The 23,185-nt window shown below is 37.9% G+C and overlaps 1 protein-coding gene across 2 annotated transcripts in view; it reads left to right on the top strand.

Moving 5' to 3' along the window:
- The window catches only part of LOC131677775 (torso-like protein), a 91,606-nt gene extending 73,346 nt beyond the window's left edge, over positions 1 to 18,260 (top strand). For both annotated transcript variants that reach the window (XM_058957809.1, XM_058957808.1), the window contains exon 4: positions 14,843 to 18,260. In XM_058957809.1, coding sequence (XP_058813792.1) covers positions 14,843 to 15,673 — 831 coding nt within the window. In that variant the 3' untranslated portion in view covers positions 15,674 to 18,260. The remainder of the gene's footprint in view (positions 1 to 14,842) is intronic.
- The last annotated feature ends 4,925 nt before the right edge of the window (positions 18,261 to 23,185 follow it).

Genomic DNA, 23,185 nt, shown 5'->3' with positions numbered 1-23,185 from the left:
CGTTAATCAAAGGCAGCATACGCTGTTATTAAAAACGTTTTTAATCCACCTAACAGTGTGATGATACATATCTTATAACTTTTATCACTCTCTTCGGATATTATATCGTTTGAGAACATTTAGAACTTGATGCTTCGCGATGTTTTTGAATACAGATACTACATGGGATAGTGGCAGGACTCAGAGAATCGCTCAAATCAGCATAGGACAACATCATTACGAATTATTGTTAATGCTCTGTTAATAAAATATCTAAATTGTGGTGGGAAAACTGAATTTTCCTGAAGGGGTTATTTATTGTACTGAGCCAAAAAAATCGATTTTTTTCTTAAATCGTTTGAAGTTTATACTTTACTCAAATTTCCAACGCGACTGAGAACTAAGAAATCAACGCTTTTTCTTGAAAAGGGCGATACTAGCAGTGATACCATTCAAAGAAAATCAACAGTGAATATTTCCAGACTTGGTTTTATTTCCTATTTAAGAACTATTGTGTTTTCTACATCCTAGACTGCATGATTCAGTGATCGAAACTTCATAAAGTATTTGAAATTATTAAATTAAAATTTGTTTTTGCTATTGAAATTGACAAAATGATAGTATCACCCCTTTGGCGATTGTTTACCTTTTCGGTCCCACCTATCAGCATTGAAGTATCGCCCTTACGTTTTTTTACAATAACTACCGTTCTACACCACCGATTTCGTCCGTGTTTTTTCAATAGGGATCATTGTTACTATTTACAGCTGGTATCAGCTTAATTATCCTAAAAAAAATACGAAAATAACAGTTTCGCCTCTAAACTGCTAGCAAAAAAAGTATCGCCCTGTTTGTTTGCATGGAGCGTGGAGGGCGAAACATTAAATAAACAAACAAAAATACAGTTTCGCCCGTTGTATTTTTTGCTGTAGTTTAAGAAAGCAATATCGTAGAATCCAAATTTTTAGGTTAATTTGTTGCGTTTCAAAGCCCTCATTCGCATGTATGAAAAAAGTCCTTATGTTTACATTTGTAAGTATCGCCCTTTTCACAAAAAAGCGTTGAAATGAAATCGCAGCTCCTGATATCACGCTATCTCTGAAGTGCATGCGTGCATAGTTCCAAATTTTACTTCGATATCGACTTTTTCTAAAGGTGACTTCCCAGTAGTATCCTTGATTTGAATTATTATCGCTAATCCTAATGCCAAAGAACAAATAAAAACCTCACGAAAACGAACCGTTTGGGAAAATCATCATCATTACTGGAATTTTCCTTTTCACGAATCTTTTCGATAACCTTCCGTCACTTGCGTTAATGCACTGGGTGAACAGTGCTCTGAAAATCTAGCGAAATCGTCTTAGGGCACCAGCGGGTCTAATTCAGAGCTATCTGCGCGGCGAGTTAAATCTGTAAAGAATACTAAAAATTAATTTCTATTCCATAATTTTCAGTTCATCAATTCGAGAAATCGTGCTCACCGCAAGCCATGAAAAATAGACTACGTTAAGAAGCGATGGTCACTATTTATAAAAAAATCACGGTTAAATAAAAAATAAAAGTATTAAAAAAATTCAAATAGTTTATAATTTTCACAAACTTATTAGGAAAAATTGTTTAATAAACTTTCGTAATATTGTGTAGGAAAAAAGCTGAAAATTTCAGTATTTTCTCTATCTGCAACATATAAACCCTTAAGTATACCAATTAATTGGAATAAGTTCGCCAAATTTTGAAAGAAGTCTATAAAATAACCCCTTGAAAACTACCTAAAAATTGTTGTAGTTCGATGCAATAAAAAAATCTCCAAAAATGAAATGTACCTATTAATGTGAAACACAGTGAATAATACATACAATAAAGACCCATTTTTATCAGTCTCATGGCGTATTTTAGGCTGAAAAAATGGGGACATTGACTAAATCGGGCAATTTTTTTTTCTTTTTTAATAAACTGAAGCTGTTAAAATATGCTTCCCGTTTCTTGATGTAGTCTGATAACTATTTCTGATTATGATGAACTTTTTATTTTTGCATATTTCCATCTTCATGATAAGGAAAACATGCTCGAGAAAGGATTTACTCGAATTCAGTCTTGTTCGTCTACTGGAGCCCATCAAACATATGTTCACATTTGGCTGATAAAATCGGGGTTTCAATGTTTTATTATTATTATTTATTACATCTTCTATATATATATCGTACAGATTACACTTAATTCTATTGCTAGTGTCAATGTTAAAAATTTCTAATTGCTAACTTATAATTAGATTTAGTGGTATGGAAGTCATAAACTATAATATAATAGATATTCAGCATTCGAAAAAGTTTCTTGTGAACGAGTGTAGAACGACTTTGTTTCTACTTATCAGCGGCGTAGCGGCGGAAATCAGCGGCGTAGCCGGCGGAAATCGGCGGCGTAGCCAGAAATTCCGTTTGGTGGGGATTTGGTGAAAATCGATCTTACTGTCCAAACGGCATAATTCCGAAATCGTAATGTTTGAAGTTTGAAAATTATGCAGAATTAATTTTTCAGAAAATAGTAACAGAGTTCGCGTCTTTAGACTTTATTGTAGTCATGAATATTAACCTGAGAAAATTCACCATAAATACTTCTTGGACGATATACCGTCAAAATTATTTTATCAAATGATGCGCTGTTTAACGTTTGTAAAACTCATCGAAGATACTAAACCTCCGAAATTGGCGGTTTCAAAATGATGCTATTTTGACCTTAAATTACTTTTTTAAAACATTTGACTTATACATATAATTGGTCATACAACAAAAATCAAATGCTCATCAAAATCGATCAGGACCTGCTAGAGTCGAATGGAAATCGTCATTTTTCATAAATTTCTCTTTATATTCGGAAAGTGTTATTGTGCAATTTCCAAAATAAAAACCTGTTTTAATCCACCTAGTGGTGCAATTGTGCTTGTCTCATTTATTCAAACTAATATTTAATGGTACGACTGTCACGAACCTGATAAGCAACATGTCGATACTGACTCACTTGAAACAAACAAAAATATAATATTTATATAGCTTAATCAGCGTGAGTTCAATGTTGTCTTCATGTTAACTACATGGTGGAGAAGGGAAGGGATATAATTAGTGGGAGAGGAAGGATGCATCGGGAATCATCTAACTTATTGTAGTATACGGGGTGGATGAAGGGTATGCATGTGGGAGGTTGGTCTGAGAGAGTGGGGGTGAGAGAGGACTGGGGGTTGAGAGGTAGGTGGACGGGTAGATGGAGAGTTTAAAGCCGAACTTCATATTCATTTGAGACTAGGTTAGTGAAATTTGGTTGTCATCACCGAAGTGGCTTTAGATCTGGAATTTGCCTGGAACACCGGTACTTCCGGAATTATCGATAATGGACAATACATTCCAATAATTTTTGATTCGCCATCAGTGATCTAGGCTTGCGAATCGAAGTAAATTGATGTTTATTTCAATAGATTTTAAACCTATGAGGTATTACAATTGCACCGGTTTATATGGGAAATTCCTATGTGACCGCAATTACCAACCTGTAACCCTGGAACCAAAAGTCAGAACTGAATGAAATTCAATAGCAGTCAATGGGAGTATTATATCTTTCATTTGAAATCAAGTTTTTAAACATCGGTTAAGAGTTTGCTGGGAAATAGATGTGACATTAGCTCGGGAGCTTGGCGAGTTCCCAGGGGGCATCAAGGTCCGTCATAGGTGTCCAATGTGATCAAAACTACTTCAATTGGTCATTAGTGATCTAGACCCGCAAATCCAAGTAACGTTGAATATGTCTTACATTATTCGGACATCATAGGGTTACCAGTTTATATGGTAATTTGCTGTGTGACCACACTCTTCAACCCGTAACTCCGGAACCGGAAGTCCGATCAACTAAAAATTCAATGGCGTCTTATGGGAGCGTTACACCGTTCATTTGAGTTTGTGCAAATCGGTTCAGCCATCTCTGAGAAAATTGAGTGACATTATTTGACACACACACATACATACAATAACGGGCGAGACCCTTGAGGAGGTGGAGATGCTGACAGCAGAGACAATAGGCATCGTGGAAACCAGGATGGCTAACGTCAAGTTGCAGCTGACTCACCACAAGACTGAGGTAGTGCTGGTCAGCAACCGTAAGCAAATCCAACGTGTCGAGATCAGCGTCGAGGGACAATCCATTTCATCGATGCAGTTTTTGTCCGGGCATGGATGCTTCCGCTGTCAACAGAGTTGTTACGAGTATACTCTCCGAGCTGCAAAGGAAGTGGCGAAGGGACCAACAAAGTAACGACATTGGTTAGAACGCCGCAGTGGAACCACAAGTAGGGTTTCGGGAGAAATTCCGCCGCCGGGAAACTCACCGACGGTGTAGACTGGGCTGACCGGGAGCTGAATGACTCACGGAAGCATGAGCTGAATGGCTCAGGGAATCAGCACCTAAACGGCTCACCACAGGGACGAGAAAGGGATGTTTTTTAGTGGTTAGGCACGAACGTCAGTCCCACACAATGCCAATACACTACAGGCCAGGCTTTTGAAGCTTTTTTAACCTTACTATAAAAAAACGCGCGCACATACATACACACATACACACAGACATTTTGCGATCTCGACTTACGGAATCGAATGGGATATAAAACTTGACCTTCCGGGCCTCGGTTTGAAAATCAATTTTTGGAGTGATTGCATTGGCCTTTCTTTATATGAGAAAGGCAAGTTTTCATTTTTCGTTCAGATGGTTTTAGAAATACTTTCAGATAGTTTGAAGGAGAACAGTTTGTCGTTAGTATTATATACAATTTTTATTTAAAAATAGACTATTTTTGAGTACATATTTCGATAAAAATATCATTATTGCCATTCTTTCTGATATGTACTACAGTATTATATTTCATATGGCAGACATGGTATTTAACCGTTATGTGTCCGACGCGGTACCCGGGTACCTTTGTATGATTCAAATAATGAAATTCCCATGTTTTATCCATAGCTGGAAATTGAAACTTTGTGACATCTTAGAACTTCACTAAGTCAAGCTTTTGAGTTAATAATATTATTGATATAGTAAGGGGGAGTGAGGAGAAGCTCCTGAATTTTTTACTACATAGCGGACCGACGTGGGTACCCGGGTACCCACAAAACTGAAATGCCAATAACTTAGGTAATTTTCAACCAATTATGATACTTTTGGGTGTTTTGGATTCAGGAAATCCACTTTCAGACTTGTTAAAAATGAATCGGGTTACTTCATTCGGTTCCCGGGAATCCGGATTTCCGGAAGCATGTTCCAGTGCTGGGATACTATTTGTGAATTTCAATGGAATACTATCAATATGGGTATCGAAATTCTTGAAATTGCATCAGTAGGCTGTATCTTGTTGTTTTGGAACCATTTGGTGATTTAATCCCGGAACGGGTTCCCGTGGGACCGTGAGTGGCCATTCCATTCCAATTTCATTTTTCAAATTGCCATAGGGTCCCGTAACAATAAATAAGAGACTTCCAAGACAATTTGAAGAGTTTTGATACTCATATTGCTAGCATATTATTAAAATTTACTAATCATACATAGTTATGAGCATTTCAATTTGTGGGTACCGGGTACCCTCGTTGGCCTGCTAAAGGTGTTTTTTGTTGGACACATAACCGTTGAAGAGGCGTGCTCAGTGAGCAAACTTATTCTAAAGCACCAAATGTCACAATAAAGAGAAGAATTGAAATGCTATATAATGGGATTTTTAATACTAGTAGTAATGCACAAAGATACATTTTTATGTAGTTTTTAAATAAATTGGCGGTTGTGAAGCATTTTTTCGCCGGCGTGTTTTTTTTTTTAAATTTTTTTAAATATATGCTGTAGAAATGTCAAAACAACCAAAAAGATTTGCTCAAGATACGTTTCTAGTCAGCTCAGAAAAAAAATACGAAAAACACGGTAAATTTTTTAATAAATTCCCTCCTAGGGGTGAATTTGACAGTCCTGGGAGTGAATTGTACTTGAATAATTTATCTAATAATGATATATAGACTCCTAAACGGCTCAACCGTTTGCCGTAAAAATTTATACATAGTAGGCATTTGTTATGGAGCGTGTCTGTGTGCTATTGGTTGGTTATCTGCCCGCCAGATGGCGCTTTGGAACAAATTGTGTTTTTCTCCTATTTCGTTGAAAGTCGCAGTAACGCGCGATTGGTATTGGCTAGTGTTTAATAAATTTTTACCGTGTTTCAGAATAAAATGTGCACAGTAGGCTGCCCAGCAAGAAAACAATTTTTTGAAAACACAATCGGCCCTGAGTCTATTCCTAGTTTTAACAGGAGTGTCTGCTCCAAATTTGAGTCAAATCGGATAAGTATAGCTACAGGACCAGCGCACTATGCGGTGAAATATGGAACTAAATATATGTAGTCGAAAGATGACTCAGATCATGAACTAATTCACCATGCAAAACAGTCTCAGATAACACTTCATTAAAAGTTCAATAATTTCGTCTAAGGAAGTTGGATTGATTTGCAGTTTTCGACAAAGATGTAAACAATAAAATTAATCTTTCCTTTTTCGCTTTCTGTGATAAACTGGTGCATAAAGTACCACCTAGCGATAAAAATATAGGTTAGTGGGTTTCTCCATGTAAACTGTCGAAAAATCCCATACAAGCTTCGTCCTGTCCGATTTGGAGCAGACACTTATGTGGGCTAGGGGCAGATCACTCTAAGAATGTATAACAAATTTGCATCAAATTAGAAAAAATGCATTTAATTTCCATTTTTGCATCAGTTTTGCACTCCCTCGCAGAAAAGTTTGTTTAACAAACGTCCTACGCTGATCCACTTTGTTCGACGTTTTGTTAAATGTAGGGCTAGTTTTTCTGTAGGATTTTGACGTCTTACACGCAACGCAAACAACATTGCACACAAAGCAAAAACATTGCACGCAGTGCAAAATACATTATGAATTTCTATTACGATGGAAATAAATGCATTTAATTTCGCTGATTTTTAAAAATGCATCACAAGTGATCTGCCCCTAGTCTGTGGGACTAGGAATCGACTCAGGGTTGTCCCGATGGGGTTCATTTGCATCTTTTGACTCTAGTGGACCACTTCGAGCGGTTGCTTCTCAGATATACTGAACACCATTGCAAAACATGGTCATTCCTCGTAATAAGTTAACTTTGTCGCGTAATAGTATGTTAATATTATAAAATTACGCACCTGGGGACGGGCATAGCGTAGTTGGTACATCGATTGCCTTATACGAAGCTGACCTGAGTTCGATTCCCAACCCTGCACATTTGAGCACATTTCAAACCAATATTTTTTTTAATTTTTTTGGAAATTCAACAGTGGTATAACCTCTTAATCTGATACACTTAAAACGTCGTCCTTATCACATCTCGGCTCAAATGGAAATCAAACAAATGTGACACATGATAAAAAATTTGTTGTAAACCCGTGATAGCGAGGTTCGCTGTGCGTCCACCAAAGTCCTGATACGGTTGACGATTTTTAGGCGATCCGCATACGATGAGCATGGACTCAGTTTGTATTACACGTCATTCTAGTAAAGTAGGAAGATGAGTGATCCAAAATGGCTTCCTTGTGGGATGCCAGATGTAACTGCCAACGTTTCAGAGTAGCCGTCCAGCAGCACACGCAGTATACTTCATAATCGGCGCGCTTAAAGTTGTGCAATATATTTGGCGAAGCTTAAGAAATCGAAATCGGTTCGTCCTCGAGCACGAAATGCAGGAGATGATGATTTCGAAAATGTGTCGAATTGGTGTCGAAGCAATGTTGATATGTAGCACTATATCTCAAGCACTGTGGAAACACAGAAATGAAGTTCGACCGGGCTCGCCATTGATCTGCCAAAATGCCAAAGAGAGTTCGTTTTCACTTTCTCGTCAGCAAACCAGAGCTATATCTGCTTCCCGGGACATCACTCGGGACATGTGGCTTTAGGCGTTCACATATGTCGTGTGAACTGTTTGGATTTTTTTGTGTCTAACTAGTGCTAATTTGGGTACTAGTTTAGATACATCGTCTAACTAGACACCCAGATGGTGCTAGTTACTGACGAGATGAATTCGAAACACAAAAAAAAACAAAACCTAATTAAAATGCCTATTCGAAAGGCATTCATATTTTTACATGATGTCGCACTCCTGAAAACTTTGATCTAAAATGAAAAGACAAGGCGCGTGAGTAATTAGTCAAATCACAATAGGGTGAAGTGCCTATTTTCACCATACTAAGGAGTGCGCCTCACTGAATCATTAATTACTCGGCCTACAAACAATGGAATGCGTACAAATTTACATCAACAGCTTTGCTTCGTTGTTAAGTACCAAGAAAATAACATACATGCGCTGAAAACAGTGAAATTCTCGTGTTTGAGCGCAACGAAAACACGAATCGAGTGCCCCTATTGTTGCACTACCATTTGACTCAATGCGTTAAACAAAGATGGCAGACACTGCTCTAACCAAATAAGCTTCAAATGGGTAGCGTGATAATAGAAACATAGCGATAATGGGCTCATCACCCTATCTACCAAGATATGTCCTTATTCATTTCCCTACCTACTAAAGCTACCAGTACACTGTTTGTAATAACGTCAAATATTTGACATCTTTCGTGAAATAAATTTGAGCTGCTGTGTACTGGATCTTCAAATATTTGATCAAAAACAGTTTGCCAAATTTTTCATTCGTGTTTGTCAAAGCGATTATTTGTCTATTTGTCAAACAGTGTACTGACCAGTTTGTCAAAACTTCAAACAGCGTAACGCTGCAGTTTGTCAAACTTGTCGATGGAGAAGTTTGTCAAACTTGTTAATGCAGAAATTTGTCAAACTTGTTGATGGAAAAGTTTGACAAACGTGCTTTGCTCATTCAGGATAGTATTTTACGCCGCACGCGAAACTGATTTCTTTTGACAGAATTTGTTGTCAAAACGAAAAAAAGTTAAGGTTTGAAATTCGGCCGATTGATTGATTGTTTTATTTACGTGACGTTATTTAAAATAATTCATTCGCCACGTTAAAAAAAACGGCGCTATTTTGATATTGTCTTTCCAGGAAAATCATGCCTTAAATAAATCGGAAAGGTACAAACTATTTGAATTCCATTGTTTGATACATGCTGAAATGTAAGCAAATGCCATTTCTTTTGAATCCTTTCCGATAATTCACCAAGAATCAGCTGCTCTTGAAAAGCATACAGCAGTTGAGTATACTGTCAGTCTTGCGTAGTATTATTGTCGAATGTATCTAGTTGAATTCTACATCCTGGTCGGACCGTAGCATGTGTTGACTATTGTTATTTTATCATAAAGTACTGAATGAGCTCATGGAAGTCGAGATGATGAAGAGTCTGTCGATAGCGATTTCATCGAATCCATGAAACGGAACCTGCGCCAAATACTACCCAATAAACGCGTACACTATCCTCACCACTTGCCAAAAACATGCTCAAGAAAAATTGGTCAAGTTGCTCGGTGTTGTACTTGGTAGCTTTAACAATTTGGGAAGGAGAAAGTTATTTTAGCTTCGGCAAATCACCTCTCCTTCGTCCGTCTCCAGATCTCTCAAAACCTCTGTTGAACCGTTTGTGTTTGTTTTTGTTGCTCATGTGGTACACCCCGCTTTGCTGATGCTTGAATGTTTGGCTGCAGATTTTATACGAGTACATATTTTCCTTCACGTCGGTATTAGAAGCCTTGCATTTGGCCACATATGTGTTATACTTTTCACCACAATCGCTACAATCGAAGTTTCCCGGTGGCATGCAACTTCTCTTGCAGCCGGAAACTTTTCACCGATCGGTAGACCTTGCTACATACTCGACATTTGTGCTCGGGCAGCATGTCGACTTCGCGTCCTATACCATTATCTGGTTGTGTTGGGTTCGCAGGTGCACCGTCAGATTGTAGAATTGAGTGAACCCTCGGTCGCAGTATTCGCTCACGTACGGAGTTTTCCTGACGTGTATCTTCAGCGTTATCGATTGAGTGAATGTTTTCGAATAGTGGGGACACATTTGAAGGGCTTTTCACCTGTAACAGTCAACAGTATATAATTGGAATTTACAGAAAAGAAAATAAGTAAAACCTTAACCTACTCGTGTGCCATCGAATGTGCGTCATCATCAGGTACTTGTCCGCAAACTCTTTATTACAATATGGACATTGGTTCTGAATGGATAATGAACGATCCTTCTTTAGCGGCAAACCATCAGATCCCTTTTCTCCCTTCGAACTATTTTGTTTCATCTTGCGATCCGGATCCATAAATCGACGAAAACGCTCTGCAAATCACCCGTTTCAACTTTTTCCTCTCTCAACCCCCTAATAACGTAAATCTTCCCGTTCTCTCCCTTGATGCGCATTTCGGTTTTTGGTTCCAAAAGAAAATGTTTAATTCATCAGCATCTTCCACTGCGTTTTCGATATCTGATCGCTCATCGTCCGCGTCCTCGTGTACTAACTCTGGATCCACTTTGATGTCAACTTCTTCCGCGCTAGGCCAAATCTGAAAGCAGCTTTCGGAAATAATTAGCTGCTGTATGAGGGTTCGGCGGCGTTTGTAACATGTAATGTAGTTAGATTGCACTAGCGAGGCAATGGAGAAATTTGGTATCGTCAGGGTGCACCTGATTTGTTCCTTTCGTTCTTCCGTAACGGCAAGCACGCGCCGAAAGAGTGCTTTACATAGGCCAGCGCAGAAACCACACCTGTCGGAGGAATATGGCCGCTTAACTGTAGATGTGAGAAAGTACATAAGCAAGTGAGCAAGAAATGCAACTAAAATCCATACCGTGTTCATCGCCGTTTTGTATGTCCAACAATACAAGAGGATTAAATATTTTCAAATTCCCGTTCTAATAATTTTTTGTCCAATTGAAGTCTGCCTAAACTTTTTTGGGGTAGACCTTGTTGCTGTAGAGTTCTATTCCTTTCACACACACTAATCGGGGTTTTGTTTTCCTCCAGCTGACATACATAAAACTCAGCCAATTTAAACGTTCGAAATAGCTCGCATGAAGTATTTATAATGGTGTTGAAATGCTCTGTGTCGCTGTAAAACTTATTCAGGAGACGTACTGTGTAGATATCTGACGTTTGAAATACGCACACCAAGATCTCGCAATTTCATACTAAAGCCCTCTCTTTAAACCCAGGAGTGGTTTGTTTTCCTCCCAATCCAAACGTCAAAACGGCACAGTACCAACGCAGCTGGATAAGTCTATACCGGTTGGTCAGGTTCCATCATAAAAAAAATCCGACCGAAAAGTATTTTCGATTTGTTTTCCTCCACCTGTGGTTGGTGGAAGCAAACAAATCGTTGAACACACAAATGCAGTTACAGATTGCCAAGTACTCTATATAATCATATATGAACAGCATAACGGTGTTCCTAAAACCGTTATTAACTAAAAAAAATGACCATAAATTTGGCATACGGCATTCGACAGATACAGTATCCAAGCATCTTCTCAGTGAATTTCAAAATGATCCATCGAGGGATTCGAGAGATATGGCGATTTGAAGTTTTATGATACGTTTCATAAGGCTACCAGCAAACACCCACGGGTTTGGTCCAATCTCTATGAACAAAAAAATATTTGTCTACTTATTTAGTACATGGCATTCAAAAGATATAGTAATCAAGTATATCCCCTGCAAGTTTGGAAATATTTCATTGACGGAATCGAAAGTTATAACGGTTTGGATGTGGTATGCGGTCATAGATGGGTTTTCTACCAGACTTCAAGCGTGAATCCATGTTTGTCCATTGACTATTTAGATCCTTTATACGTGTCGCGATTTTTAAAGGAAACCCTTACCATTTTATTACATAAATATAATGTACAAATGGTGTTATTAATATGGTGCACTGAAAAAATATGAAAATAGGGTTGTCTACCAAACGTTAAATATAATGTGTAATTTAAAAAAAATAGATGAAAGTTGGAATGTTTACTTCAAAAGGCCATATCTCAATGGTATGTTGACTGATTCTAACTATTTTTTCATTATTGAGCAGGTAGACGTTTCATCGTTAATTTTCATCAAGAAGAATATAAAATAGAGTTGGCTACTTCAAACAATAGACAACTTAATTATCCTCAACTATATGTATTATCACTATTTAGTGAATATCTTTATATTCAAAACGACGACCTATCAATTTCTATACATTAGTTGAATGCAACGAACGCAAACTACAAATCATGGGAAAATAAAACCATAAATTCATTACATATATTTAAAAATATGAAGGTATTTGCTGATTCAGATCAATTTATGTTATGATATGGTTTTTGTTGGAAATTTTGTACAATCGTGATTCGCTGGTTGGGTTGACAGATGTTAAAACTGGGGGATGTTATTAGTAGTGGGATCAAAGGGGATGTTATTAGTACAAGTTCATCTGCTCATATCTCTAACTATTGTCAGTTTTATTGTCGAATTGAATTTAACATGAGAATTTGACATTCAGATGTCGACAATGGACCAACTAGCGGAGGTCCAACTAAAAAGCGGCTCCTGTTAAAAATTGAGCGACCAGCGAATCACGACTGTGTTATATTTAACATTTCATATATCCATAATTTGTAGTAAACAGCAATTGCAATCAACTAGTATATAAAAATTGATAGGCCGCTATTTTTAATACTAAAATAATCACTAAATAATTATAATACATATAGTTGAGACCAATTATATTGTCTATTTATTTATGGAGACAACTCTATTTTATATTCTTCTTGATGAAAATTAACGATGAAACGTCTACCTGTTCAACAATGATCAAATAATTAGAATCAGTCAACATACCATTGAGATATGGCCTTTTGAAGTAAACATTCCAACTTTCATCTATTTTTTTTTTAATTTACACATTATATTTAACGTTTGGTAGACAACCCTATTTTCATATTTTTTCAGTGCACCATATAAATAACACCATTTGTACATTATATTTATGTAATTAAATCGCAAGGGTTTCCTTTAAAAATCGCGACACGTATAAAGGATCTAAATAGTCAATGGACAAACATGGATTCACGCTTGAAGTCTGGTAGAAAACCCATCTATGACCGCATACCATATCCAAACCGTTATAACTTTCGATTCCGTCAATGAAATATTTTCAAACTTGCATGGGATATACTTGATTACTATATCTTTTGAATGCCATGTACTAAATAAGTAGACAAATATTTTTTTTGTTTTGTTTATAGAGATTGGACCAAACCCGTGGGTGTTTGCTGGTAGCCTTATGAAACGTATCATAAAACTTCAAATCGCCATATCTCTCGAATCCCTCGATGGATCATTTTGAAATTCACTGAGAAGATGCTTGGATACTGTATCTGTCGAATGCCGTATGCCAAATTTATGGTAATTTTTTTTGGTTAATAACGGTTTTAGGAACACCGTGGCATGCTTTGATCGAACAGCGCTTCCAAATTATTTTTTCTTCTACAATTCGACCTGTCAATACGATGGGTAGACAAATATGATTGCGTGGTGAGTCATAAAATGATTACCCTTTTGTATGGGACCTTGGCGTATTTAATTTGTATTTGATCACACTGCATAATCACGATCAAAGGAGTGCGATATAGTTGCTTCGCCCATTCATAAAAATAAAACAAATTTTCTGGAAAATCATCTGGCATCCCTGCGCTAACACAAATATTTCATGTGTTTGCACTCTTGAAAATTCATGAAGTTCAAACAGCACAAAATTTTTTTCGCATGGCGATTTGTTTGACGTATACGCCGGTTTGACTATATTTGACAAACAGTGTACTGATCCATCAAACTTGTTTTATTATGTTTGTCAAACAATATTAGGCTAACCGTCCGGTAACGCATCAATGCAAATATTTGATGAAAAAAGTTTGTTAAACAGTTGATCTCGTGTACTGGGCTTGTCAAATTTGTTTGTCAAACACGTTTATTTGATCAAATTTTGCTTGATCAAATATTTCACGTTATGACAAACAGTGTACTGGTAGCTTAACACAAATCCTCTCCTGCGCCACTTGTGAATGATGCAGAGAATTCCTCGGTCATAATAGGCACAAGTGTTGAACTAACATTCCTTCCCATCCCAAAACTGATTTGCATGGGTGTGGCCATCTACGTTATTGATCATACCATAATCTTAGTCTCTTTAGGTTACACGTTGAGTATAATGTACTACTTCCAAGTATCATACAGTTAGTTCAATATGCAATTTCAACAGGCTTTGGTCAATCACGGGAAACTCACGGGCGGTCAAGTAAGCTAAGCTAAGCAAAGGCAAAGGACGAACGATTGTTTCGCACTGCTTTCATCATATATGCAACTGACATACGCTCGTAGAAAGCAAATAGCTTTTTCATTGTGGGGCATTAAGGGGAACTCTGAATCAATTGAGGGTCTCTCGGGTAAACTTCATAAATACGACCTCATCGATTCTGGACAACTATTTGTACAATTTATTGTAAGAAACACACAAGAACTTCTCCCATAGCGATTCGACGATTCGGTCTAACTGCCACACTTATCATTTTTTCTTTTTGAGAGTAAATTACAAACAAGTAACAATTTTAAATGCTTCATTCAATATGAATGGTCTTAAATTTAAATCATTTTACATTCGCCAAAAATTTAAAATCTGAGAACAGTTTTGTTATCAAATATGGGCCTTAGTCGGTATCCGGTATATTGCTACTTGATCGTACATGATCTGCGTTAACCAATCCTTAAAGGGACATGATTGTCCCAAGCTTTTCTGTATCTCTGCTTCCCTATATTCAATAACCCTAATTTATTCTATTCTTCTTTCCCTGCTAGGGCCTGGATCAGCTTAAAACCGAAGAGTATGAAGTGAAACCAGGTATCTTCAACGGCGACTTCCACATGGAGTTTTGCGACAACAAGCGTCAGTTGTTTCAGGCATACTTCAGAGACTTCCAGATCGAACGGCTGGACAATCCGTGGCGAGCATACACGGAAGGTTGGCATACGGAGATTGCTGCTAAGAAGCTAGGAATCCAAAGCAAGTACCTCGAGCGGGACGATTACTGCTATGTGTTGGTACGAGTGTCCCGCTTCCGAGACAGCGCCAAGTTTTCAAAACCCATCCCACCTAACCAAGTGCTGGAGAACGATGTTCAACGAAAAGTACAAAGTGTAACGATCGGAGATACAACTTCGGCGGTTCAATTTATGAACAAATACGGGACTCATTATATAAATTCTTACGTAACGGGAAACTCGATGTACCAGGTGTTTGTGTTCAATAAGCGCAACTATGCGCACATCAAAGAAAAACTGAAATCACGAGGGGTGCTGGCACTGTCCAAAGTGGATCTGTATGACCATTTTGCACCATGGTACGTGGAACACATGGGTAAGATACGGTGTGCCAGTGGGAACACCACGGTAGAAGCCTGGGCATCGCGGAAGCTTCGACTATCTTACTATGTGTTCACCTACAGTAGCTTGCTGAAGCTGCACGGAGACGGTGCATTGCTGCGAATACTGAGTGAATTACTACAGAACGAAGCTATTCTGCAGCTAGATCTGAAGTCACTAAGCGTGATATTCAAGGAACCAGCTAAACGGGCGTGGTTCGAAGAAATATTAGATAACTATCTTAAACTGTGGGAGGTTAACATGTGAGTGGTGCACGGTACCAACAGCCGTTGATCTGCTGTTCGTGATGCGTAGTGGTTATAAAATAGTTAGTTTTAGTGACACAAAGTTAACTGATAAACGTGAGCATAAGCTTCAAGTGGGAAACCAAAGTAAATTTAGGTGCAATGAGACCTATAGGATGTTGCTAAACAGTCATTAATTTAACAAGGTGGCCTTTAGTAATTCTATGCAGACACCCATACATAGACGACGAGAAACATATTTGCCATGACGATGCCAGAAAGCCGTAAAACTTTTCGATTTCATTGGAGTTAAAATTCTATTTTCAAATAAGCTCAGAAGTTTTAATTTCGGCTAACTACGGAAAAATCTAATGCATTAATCTCAACATCCCTAAAGCCTATTTTCGAAGAACTTCTTGTCTGGGGGTATCACGGTAAGCCGCTTGTCTTGCATGTCAGCGTGTCAGTGGTCATGTGTTTGAGTCCCAACCACTAAAATTCTCAGCCTGATTTGTTGAACAGCGACTGCAAATTACGAAATTACGAATTATGAAAAAAATCTAAATTACGATTTACGAAAAAATCTAAACACGGCAAAGTTGATGATAATTATTCTTATCCATCAATAAATACCTCATCCTAATTGTAGTGGTTATGGGATATAATAGAAAAAATGTTTCTAGCGACAAAATTGTTTCTCGGGCTTTACCCAACTCTTTACTAAGCTTCGCATTGTTCGATTTCGCTTCAACAAGCTCTATCAACACGGTGCCCAATTTAACATTTTCCATTTTGGGTTTTCTTTAACCGAAAATAGAAATACAGTAGTATTCCGTTTTTGGCAACAATATTTTTTTTCAGTTGCCAAAACTGGAACCGTGCCAAAAATGGAACCTTACCTTAAAAGCTTTTATTTTCAATTTGTGACATCACAAATGTCACAAGAACATTAATTATATAAGAATATGTGAAATGGAATGAAATAACAGAAAAAATCAACAAATTTAACTTTATTCGCTATGCCCGCCTCCATAAAATATAGTGAATATGACTCCTATGTTTGGAAATAAAGTCAAAAGCGATATCCATTATTACAACAAACTGATTATTGAGCATTTTTCAAAAGATTTACTATGAACAAAATTAATGTTGCCAAAACCGGAACCCATTTGTTGCCAAAAACGGAACTTTTTTTGTAGCCAAAAATGGAGCATGCCAAAAACGGAACGTGCCAAAAACGGAATCTTACTGTATAAAAATGACTTCGTGTTGTGTCCCAAACTCTTTTGCATCATTCGTGTAGCCGATGTTTTTGATAGTCGATTACCGGCACGGCTTTGCGTTTGTTTTTGCTTGCGTCAAAATGAACACAATAACTAATATACATTCTAAATTCTTTTTACACACATTTTGCTGTTATCTCCCATATCCACTACACTAATGACAACACTTCTTCAAGAAACTTCAGAGCTGGAATCTAAACCAGAAGTAGACACTCACCTTTGTTCAGTGGAGCATCGCTTATCAAACAAACAAACCTTTGTTGGTTCGAATCATAAGCAGAAATCCATGATCATGCCAGAATTTATCGTTGTCATTGTTGGTCGTCAATCGCCACTCTAGTTTGAAACGTGAATATTTGCACGATGATCTGAGAGCCGGTGGCAAAAGATACTTCCTATTACTGCTCTTTTGACACGACATCTCAACAGACACGTCTCAAGTAGGATGAAAATATTTTTGCACACGTGCACTTGTATCCAATCAATCGAGCGTCACGAGCCATGTGGTTTTATGTGAGATTGCAGTAATATTCCCACAGAATACCAAAGCAGACATGAACTGTAGCGCTGAATGAACCACCTCTGTCCTGCAGTAAGTTTTTCATATAAAAATGTTTATGTGAAATATAAAATATTTTCTATTTTATACAAAACCTCTAACAAACTTCTCAAAAATAAATAGGTCGTGCTAGTTTTAGATGCAATATAAATGACAACAGTGGTTTCAAAGTAAACCAAATGATTTAAACAATACATTGGAAAGCCGAATGTGCAAATTACAAATCACTAACGTCACAGTCAAACCAACAGAGCAAATAATTTGCCTAAAAGAGTCGTATTTAAGTATTAAAATTATCTTGGAGTGCCAAGTAATCTGAGGTAGGTATGTATGTAACTAGCTAGAAAAATCAACAAAATGCCAGACAAACAATACGAAAAGAAAAATAAACAATCAATTCAAACTACTTCACAGCTGTGATAGATTAGATAGTAAATAAATGAGTAAGATCCCCGGCGGCCATTTGTTGGCTCAGCTATATTAGGAAGCAATCGAATTGCTGGCACATGCCGGAACCAAGAATGAAAATCCAGAGAAGCTCGCATATCGCGATTTCAAGAAGATACCTTGATTAAATTTAATTGCAACATCAACGGGCGAAGGCGTAATCATGTGTTCCTCTACTTGGACGATTTGAAGGCGAGCATTTAATTCGTGCAATTCAGATATGGTAACCAATTACCGGAACAGATATCGAACTGTGCAACTTAATTAGATGTTGCAAACCATTACACTAGCTAAGTACTTGTAAATATAAATAGAAGTTATCAAATAGGAAAATGTATAAAAAACAACCTTAAGCAGTTTGCAGTATGTTTTATTTTACCACGGTCCGAATATCAATCTCGTTATCTTCCACGAAAGAAATCTATATTATAGATCCGTCAACACCCATATCCGATTGGCTACAATGATGCTATACGAAGAAATCGACATTTTTTTCAATCAATTTTGCGTTTCAAATTCTCTGGGACTATATACTCTTGTGCAATTTTTGCGATTTTTAATGTATCTATTAGCCTGGTCATTTCTGCAAGATCACTCGATCTCGAAGAGCGCTGGGCTGGAAAAGTTTCCTTTTAGCCTAAGAACAACACCTGTAAAATTTTAAACAGCGCTCTGGCAACCATAGTTGGTTCTCCTGAACGGAACTTGCAGAAGAGTTATTGCGTAGAACTCGAACGCGGGGTTGAAGATCCAGACCAGGGTTGTTAATCGATAATTAATCGTCATCGTCGATAACGTTAACCACCCGTCAATGTCATCGGAAACTCCGTGAACGAAAGTTTTTTTTATTCAAGAGAAAGTTTTTGGGAGTTGAAAATAAATAGGTTTGGACATTTCAGAAATTGTTTTGACCACGAAAAAACAATTTTTGAGCTATAGTGTCTTCAGCAAAGTTTATTTATAAACTGTTTCGCATTTTAAATCAGTTTGGTGATCAATCTCCCTAAAGCTTAGAAGCAAATCCTTTATGAAAATAAACAAATAACTTTATTTAGCAAAGTTGTAGAGAATTCCAAAAGCATTAACTTCGCTTAAAAGACTATGTGTCTATCTGTCGATTTTAATAGACATTTGTGAAGATTTCTATGATATACCCCTGAAAATTACTTTTTTCAAAATAACTTCCTGGTGAATTTGCTGAATTTCAAAATGTTTTAAGATTTTGTTCTGAATAAGAAAATACATAATGTTTGTAATGTAAGTTTATTTGTATTTCTTACATCTTTGGAGTTATCGAATGTTTTAATGCGCTAAAAGCAATATTTTGGTATGGAAACCGCAAATTTCCACAGACAACAGCAAGATATCGACTGCACAAAACATAAACTGTCCTTCCCGTCATTCACGGGAAGCAAAATCTATGGTTTGGATCCACGTGTCCGAACCGAGGGTCCGGATCCAGACACTTGTCTGGGTCTAACCACCAAGTCTGGGCCTGGTTCAGGTCCGGACTTGGAAAGGGGAAAGGTGATCGGCTAGATCCAGGTACTGGTCCGGATCCGGTTACTGGTCCAGATCCGGGAACTGGTCCGGATCTAGGTACTGGTCCTGATCCGGGAGGTCCGGATTTGGGAACTGGTCTGGATCCGAGAACTGGTCCGGATCGGGAACTGTGTCGGATCTGGCTACTAGGCCGGATCCGGGAAATACCTAAAAAAAAATTTCGCAATTCAACCTACCTATATTAGGGGTAGATTCCACCCTGAATTTGGTTGGATATCCGCTAGGATTCCCGTTAGTTTGACTCGGTACTAATACTATCATAGAAATCGACCGAATTATTCTACATGCGAACAGAGCCGAGGTTGACACATACTGAAAAAGTGTTTGATTGTGTGATGCACATACATGAACAGCAACCGAAATTCGGCATTCCACCGTTTACTACCTTTGCGGGAATATGAGTTTAATACCGCAATGCGCAATTGCGTGGTCTGTTACCGAAAAGACAAGAGAATCTTACCCAAAAGTGATAGAAACATACTCGTCGGATTTTGGGTGTACCAATACGAATCTGTAAAGCAAACACTACCATATCCAGGGATAACCATTTGTCGCATGCTAAATATACAGTGAAGACCCAATTTTATCAGCCCCAGATTTTTCGTCTTATGATTTTGTCTACCCCTGATTTTGTCAGCTTTTTGACCAGATTTTTTCAGCCTCATGTGAAAATTCGTCTGATGGGCTCTAGCATGCGAATCAAGTCAAGTTCGAGGAAATTAATATATTTTTTTTAAATTTTGCACTGTAAGAGCTCCTTAAGGGAAATTTTTACTAAGTGATCTGAAAGGGTTATGATACTATGTCAAGGGACTAGAGGAGAATATTTTAACTACTACAGTTTATTAAAAAGCAAGGAAAAATATGTCTCGACTTTGTCAATGTCCCCGTTCAATCAGCCTAAAATTCACCAAGGAACTGATAAAAACGGATCTTCATGATATTCAAAAAATGACTAAAACTCTATTATGAGGCCGGTCATAAAAAGTCACTACATGTTTAAGGGTAAAGAAGAAAGTGTGCATTTTGTCACATAAAGGCAAGAGGAAGATGGGGCGCTGAAACATAGCATACGAAACAAAAATTTGCTTCTCAGCTTCAGAAGGATTAATTACCAAGCTAATATTTTCTCCAAAGTGGGAAACATTTTGTAAATAAACTTGACTGAAGACACTATAGCTCAAAATTCGTTTTATCATGATCAAAACAATTTTGTTAACTTTTTTGTAACTTTGGAAACGCTGTGCACCTGCTGACTCCTCTGTGCAACAACTTTCCCGGGAAAGTTGAAAAAATCCATTTTGACACATTAACGGAGCTTCCTGTGCATTGAAAATGTCCAAAATTATTGATTTTCAACTGCCAACAACTTTTTCTTCAATAACAAACACATTCCCGAAAAGTTGAAAAAAATTCCTTTTGACGCATCGTCGGACCCCCGTGTGCATTGAAAAACTATTGATTTTCAACAGCCGACATGTCCTTCAATGGGTATTTATTCCTAAACAATTGAAAGTTAACCGCATCAGCTTTAACTCCAATAAAGGGAAAATAACGCAAAATGTATCGCGATAATCGATGAATTATCGCCGATACCGATTAAGGACATTGTACATGCGAGCCACAACATAGCTGCTGCGCCACACACACCCCTCTCCCCTGCCTAACCATGTATCTGACATGAGCAAATATAAAAATACGTTTTTCAACACACTAACCTTGCTGGTGTGCCACGAAACTGCTACTTAAGGAAGCTAGAATATTTTCCAATACAATCAATCCGAGTTTTTGACGGAATGCCATCTGTAGCTCCTATTTTGTGCGAAAATATCGCCTCTCTTCACTTGGGGTTTCTTTTCGAAACACTTCTCGTTTTCATTGCACTTTTTCAAATGCACTTTTTTCACACACCACTGCAAAAACACTCGCGAAACTTTAATCGTTTACTAACAAAACTTCAAATTTTCTGCCAATATGCAGATGACCAAAGGAGAATGTTCGGAAACTCTCATTTGTGCGTTTGAATTTTCACTTCAGATTTCAGTTTTTCCTAATGTAAACAAGCGAGTCGGTGCCTAGCAACGTGGCTTCCGCATATCTTCACCTTAATACGACGATACAATTATCGACGATGACGATGAATGCGACGATACATTATCGTCAACGGACTTTCCGATGACGATACATTATCGTTAACGAGCAAACGCCGATAAATTATCGTGAAAAATGTATCGGATTAACAACCCTGAATTCCAGACGTCCGAGAATTGTAGGGCAATACACCCTACAGGCAATGGCAGACAGTAAGTCCGAGACGAACAGGACTCGAGAGCAGTCCCTCCGGATGCCTAGAGTGTTGAACTGTAATAATTGACAACGGTTTTCGTAGCTCGGCAACTCAAATCTGTTTTGCCAAGGAAGATGTCGAAGTGCAAAACGTATGACCCGTCGTTGGACGACCTCGATTCTGTCGACGCCGTTCTGGTAGTACGGATTCCAAACAGCAGAACAATACTCTCTTCGCTATTCGGAAAATGAACCCAAGCTGTCTTGATACCTTATCCCCGATGTATGAAGTATGTGGTTTGAATTTAGGTGCTGAATTCATAATGACTCCAAGATCCTTGATGTAAGAGTGTCTTGGAACGCTCGAGTCTAGTAAATGATAGTTAAACTGAATCGGATGGCGTTTTGCGGATGAACGTAACAATTGAGCATTTACATTTTGTTTAGGTCACACCACGTACTAAAGCTCTCAAATGCACTTTGAAGATACTCGGCAAAAAAATTTCATGTCGTCGGCCAAAGAAAGGCGGAGTCCTTGTAATTTGATATTGACGTCTTTGAAGTAGAGGAGGAAAATATTACTGGACCGAGAAGGCTTCCTTGTGGGATGCCGGATATAACGAAGAATGCTGATGCTGATTTGGAGCTGCATTCCATCGAGGTAGACACGAAACCACCGCAGGAGCTATCCACGAATACCGAGTTTGTCCAGCTTCGCTATTGCGACATTATGGTTCATTTTGTTGAAAGCCGCAGATAGATCTATATACACTACTAGTCAAAAGTTTAATTTCACTTGCTTTTTTTAATTTTACACATAAATGAGTGGGTTTCTCAGTAGACTTTGTCAAGCACATGCATCTTGACTATATCATGTTGCTACACGCTAGTGGTCAGAATGTAGGAGGGGGTTTGACGCCTTTGGGTGACGCGTATATGTTTTTTAACTGTTTTTTTATTGTTGACTAGTCTATTAGTTACATATCATTTTCTAAATGAAATTTTAGTTTATTTATATCAACTATACTACATCTGTCCATAACACTTACATAATTTACAAAAACTTTTAGCAAATACGTTGTTGTATTTCTTGACATTCCGTCAATTGTGAGTCGTATCAGATCTGAAAACTGCAGTAGTTTCCATCCGCGCAGCACTGTCGTAGCCTTTCGTTGCAGCACTGTCCACGCCTCTACTACTCGAGTACATTCGCTGAACTTGTACTGGAGCATTTCAATCGTAGTATTGCAGTGCTCTCCGTCCGCGCGACGGATTACGTACATTAATCGCCTGGTTCTATTTTGCCGTTAACTACAAAGGAAAAGTGAGCTTCTCTGGCTGAATGAAAGTTCTCGCGTTCGGTGTATGTTAGACCAGATTTGTCGCCAGTTCGAGT

Source organism: Topomyia yanbarensis, chromosome 1 (assembly GCF_030247195.1).
Source record: "Topomyia yanbarensis strain Yona2022 chromosome 1, ASM3024719v1, whole genome shotgun sequence".
Lineage (NCBI taxonomy): Eukaryota > Metazoa > Arthropoda > Insecta > Diptera > Culicidae > Topomyia > Topomyia yanbarensis.
This window is presented reverse-complemented; position numbering and strand designations above follow the sequence as displayed.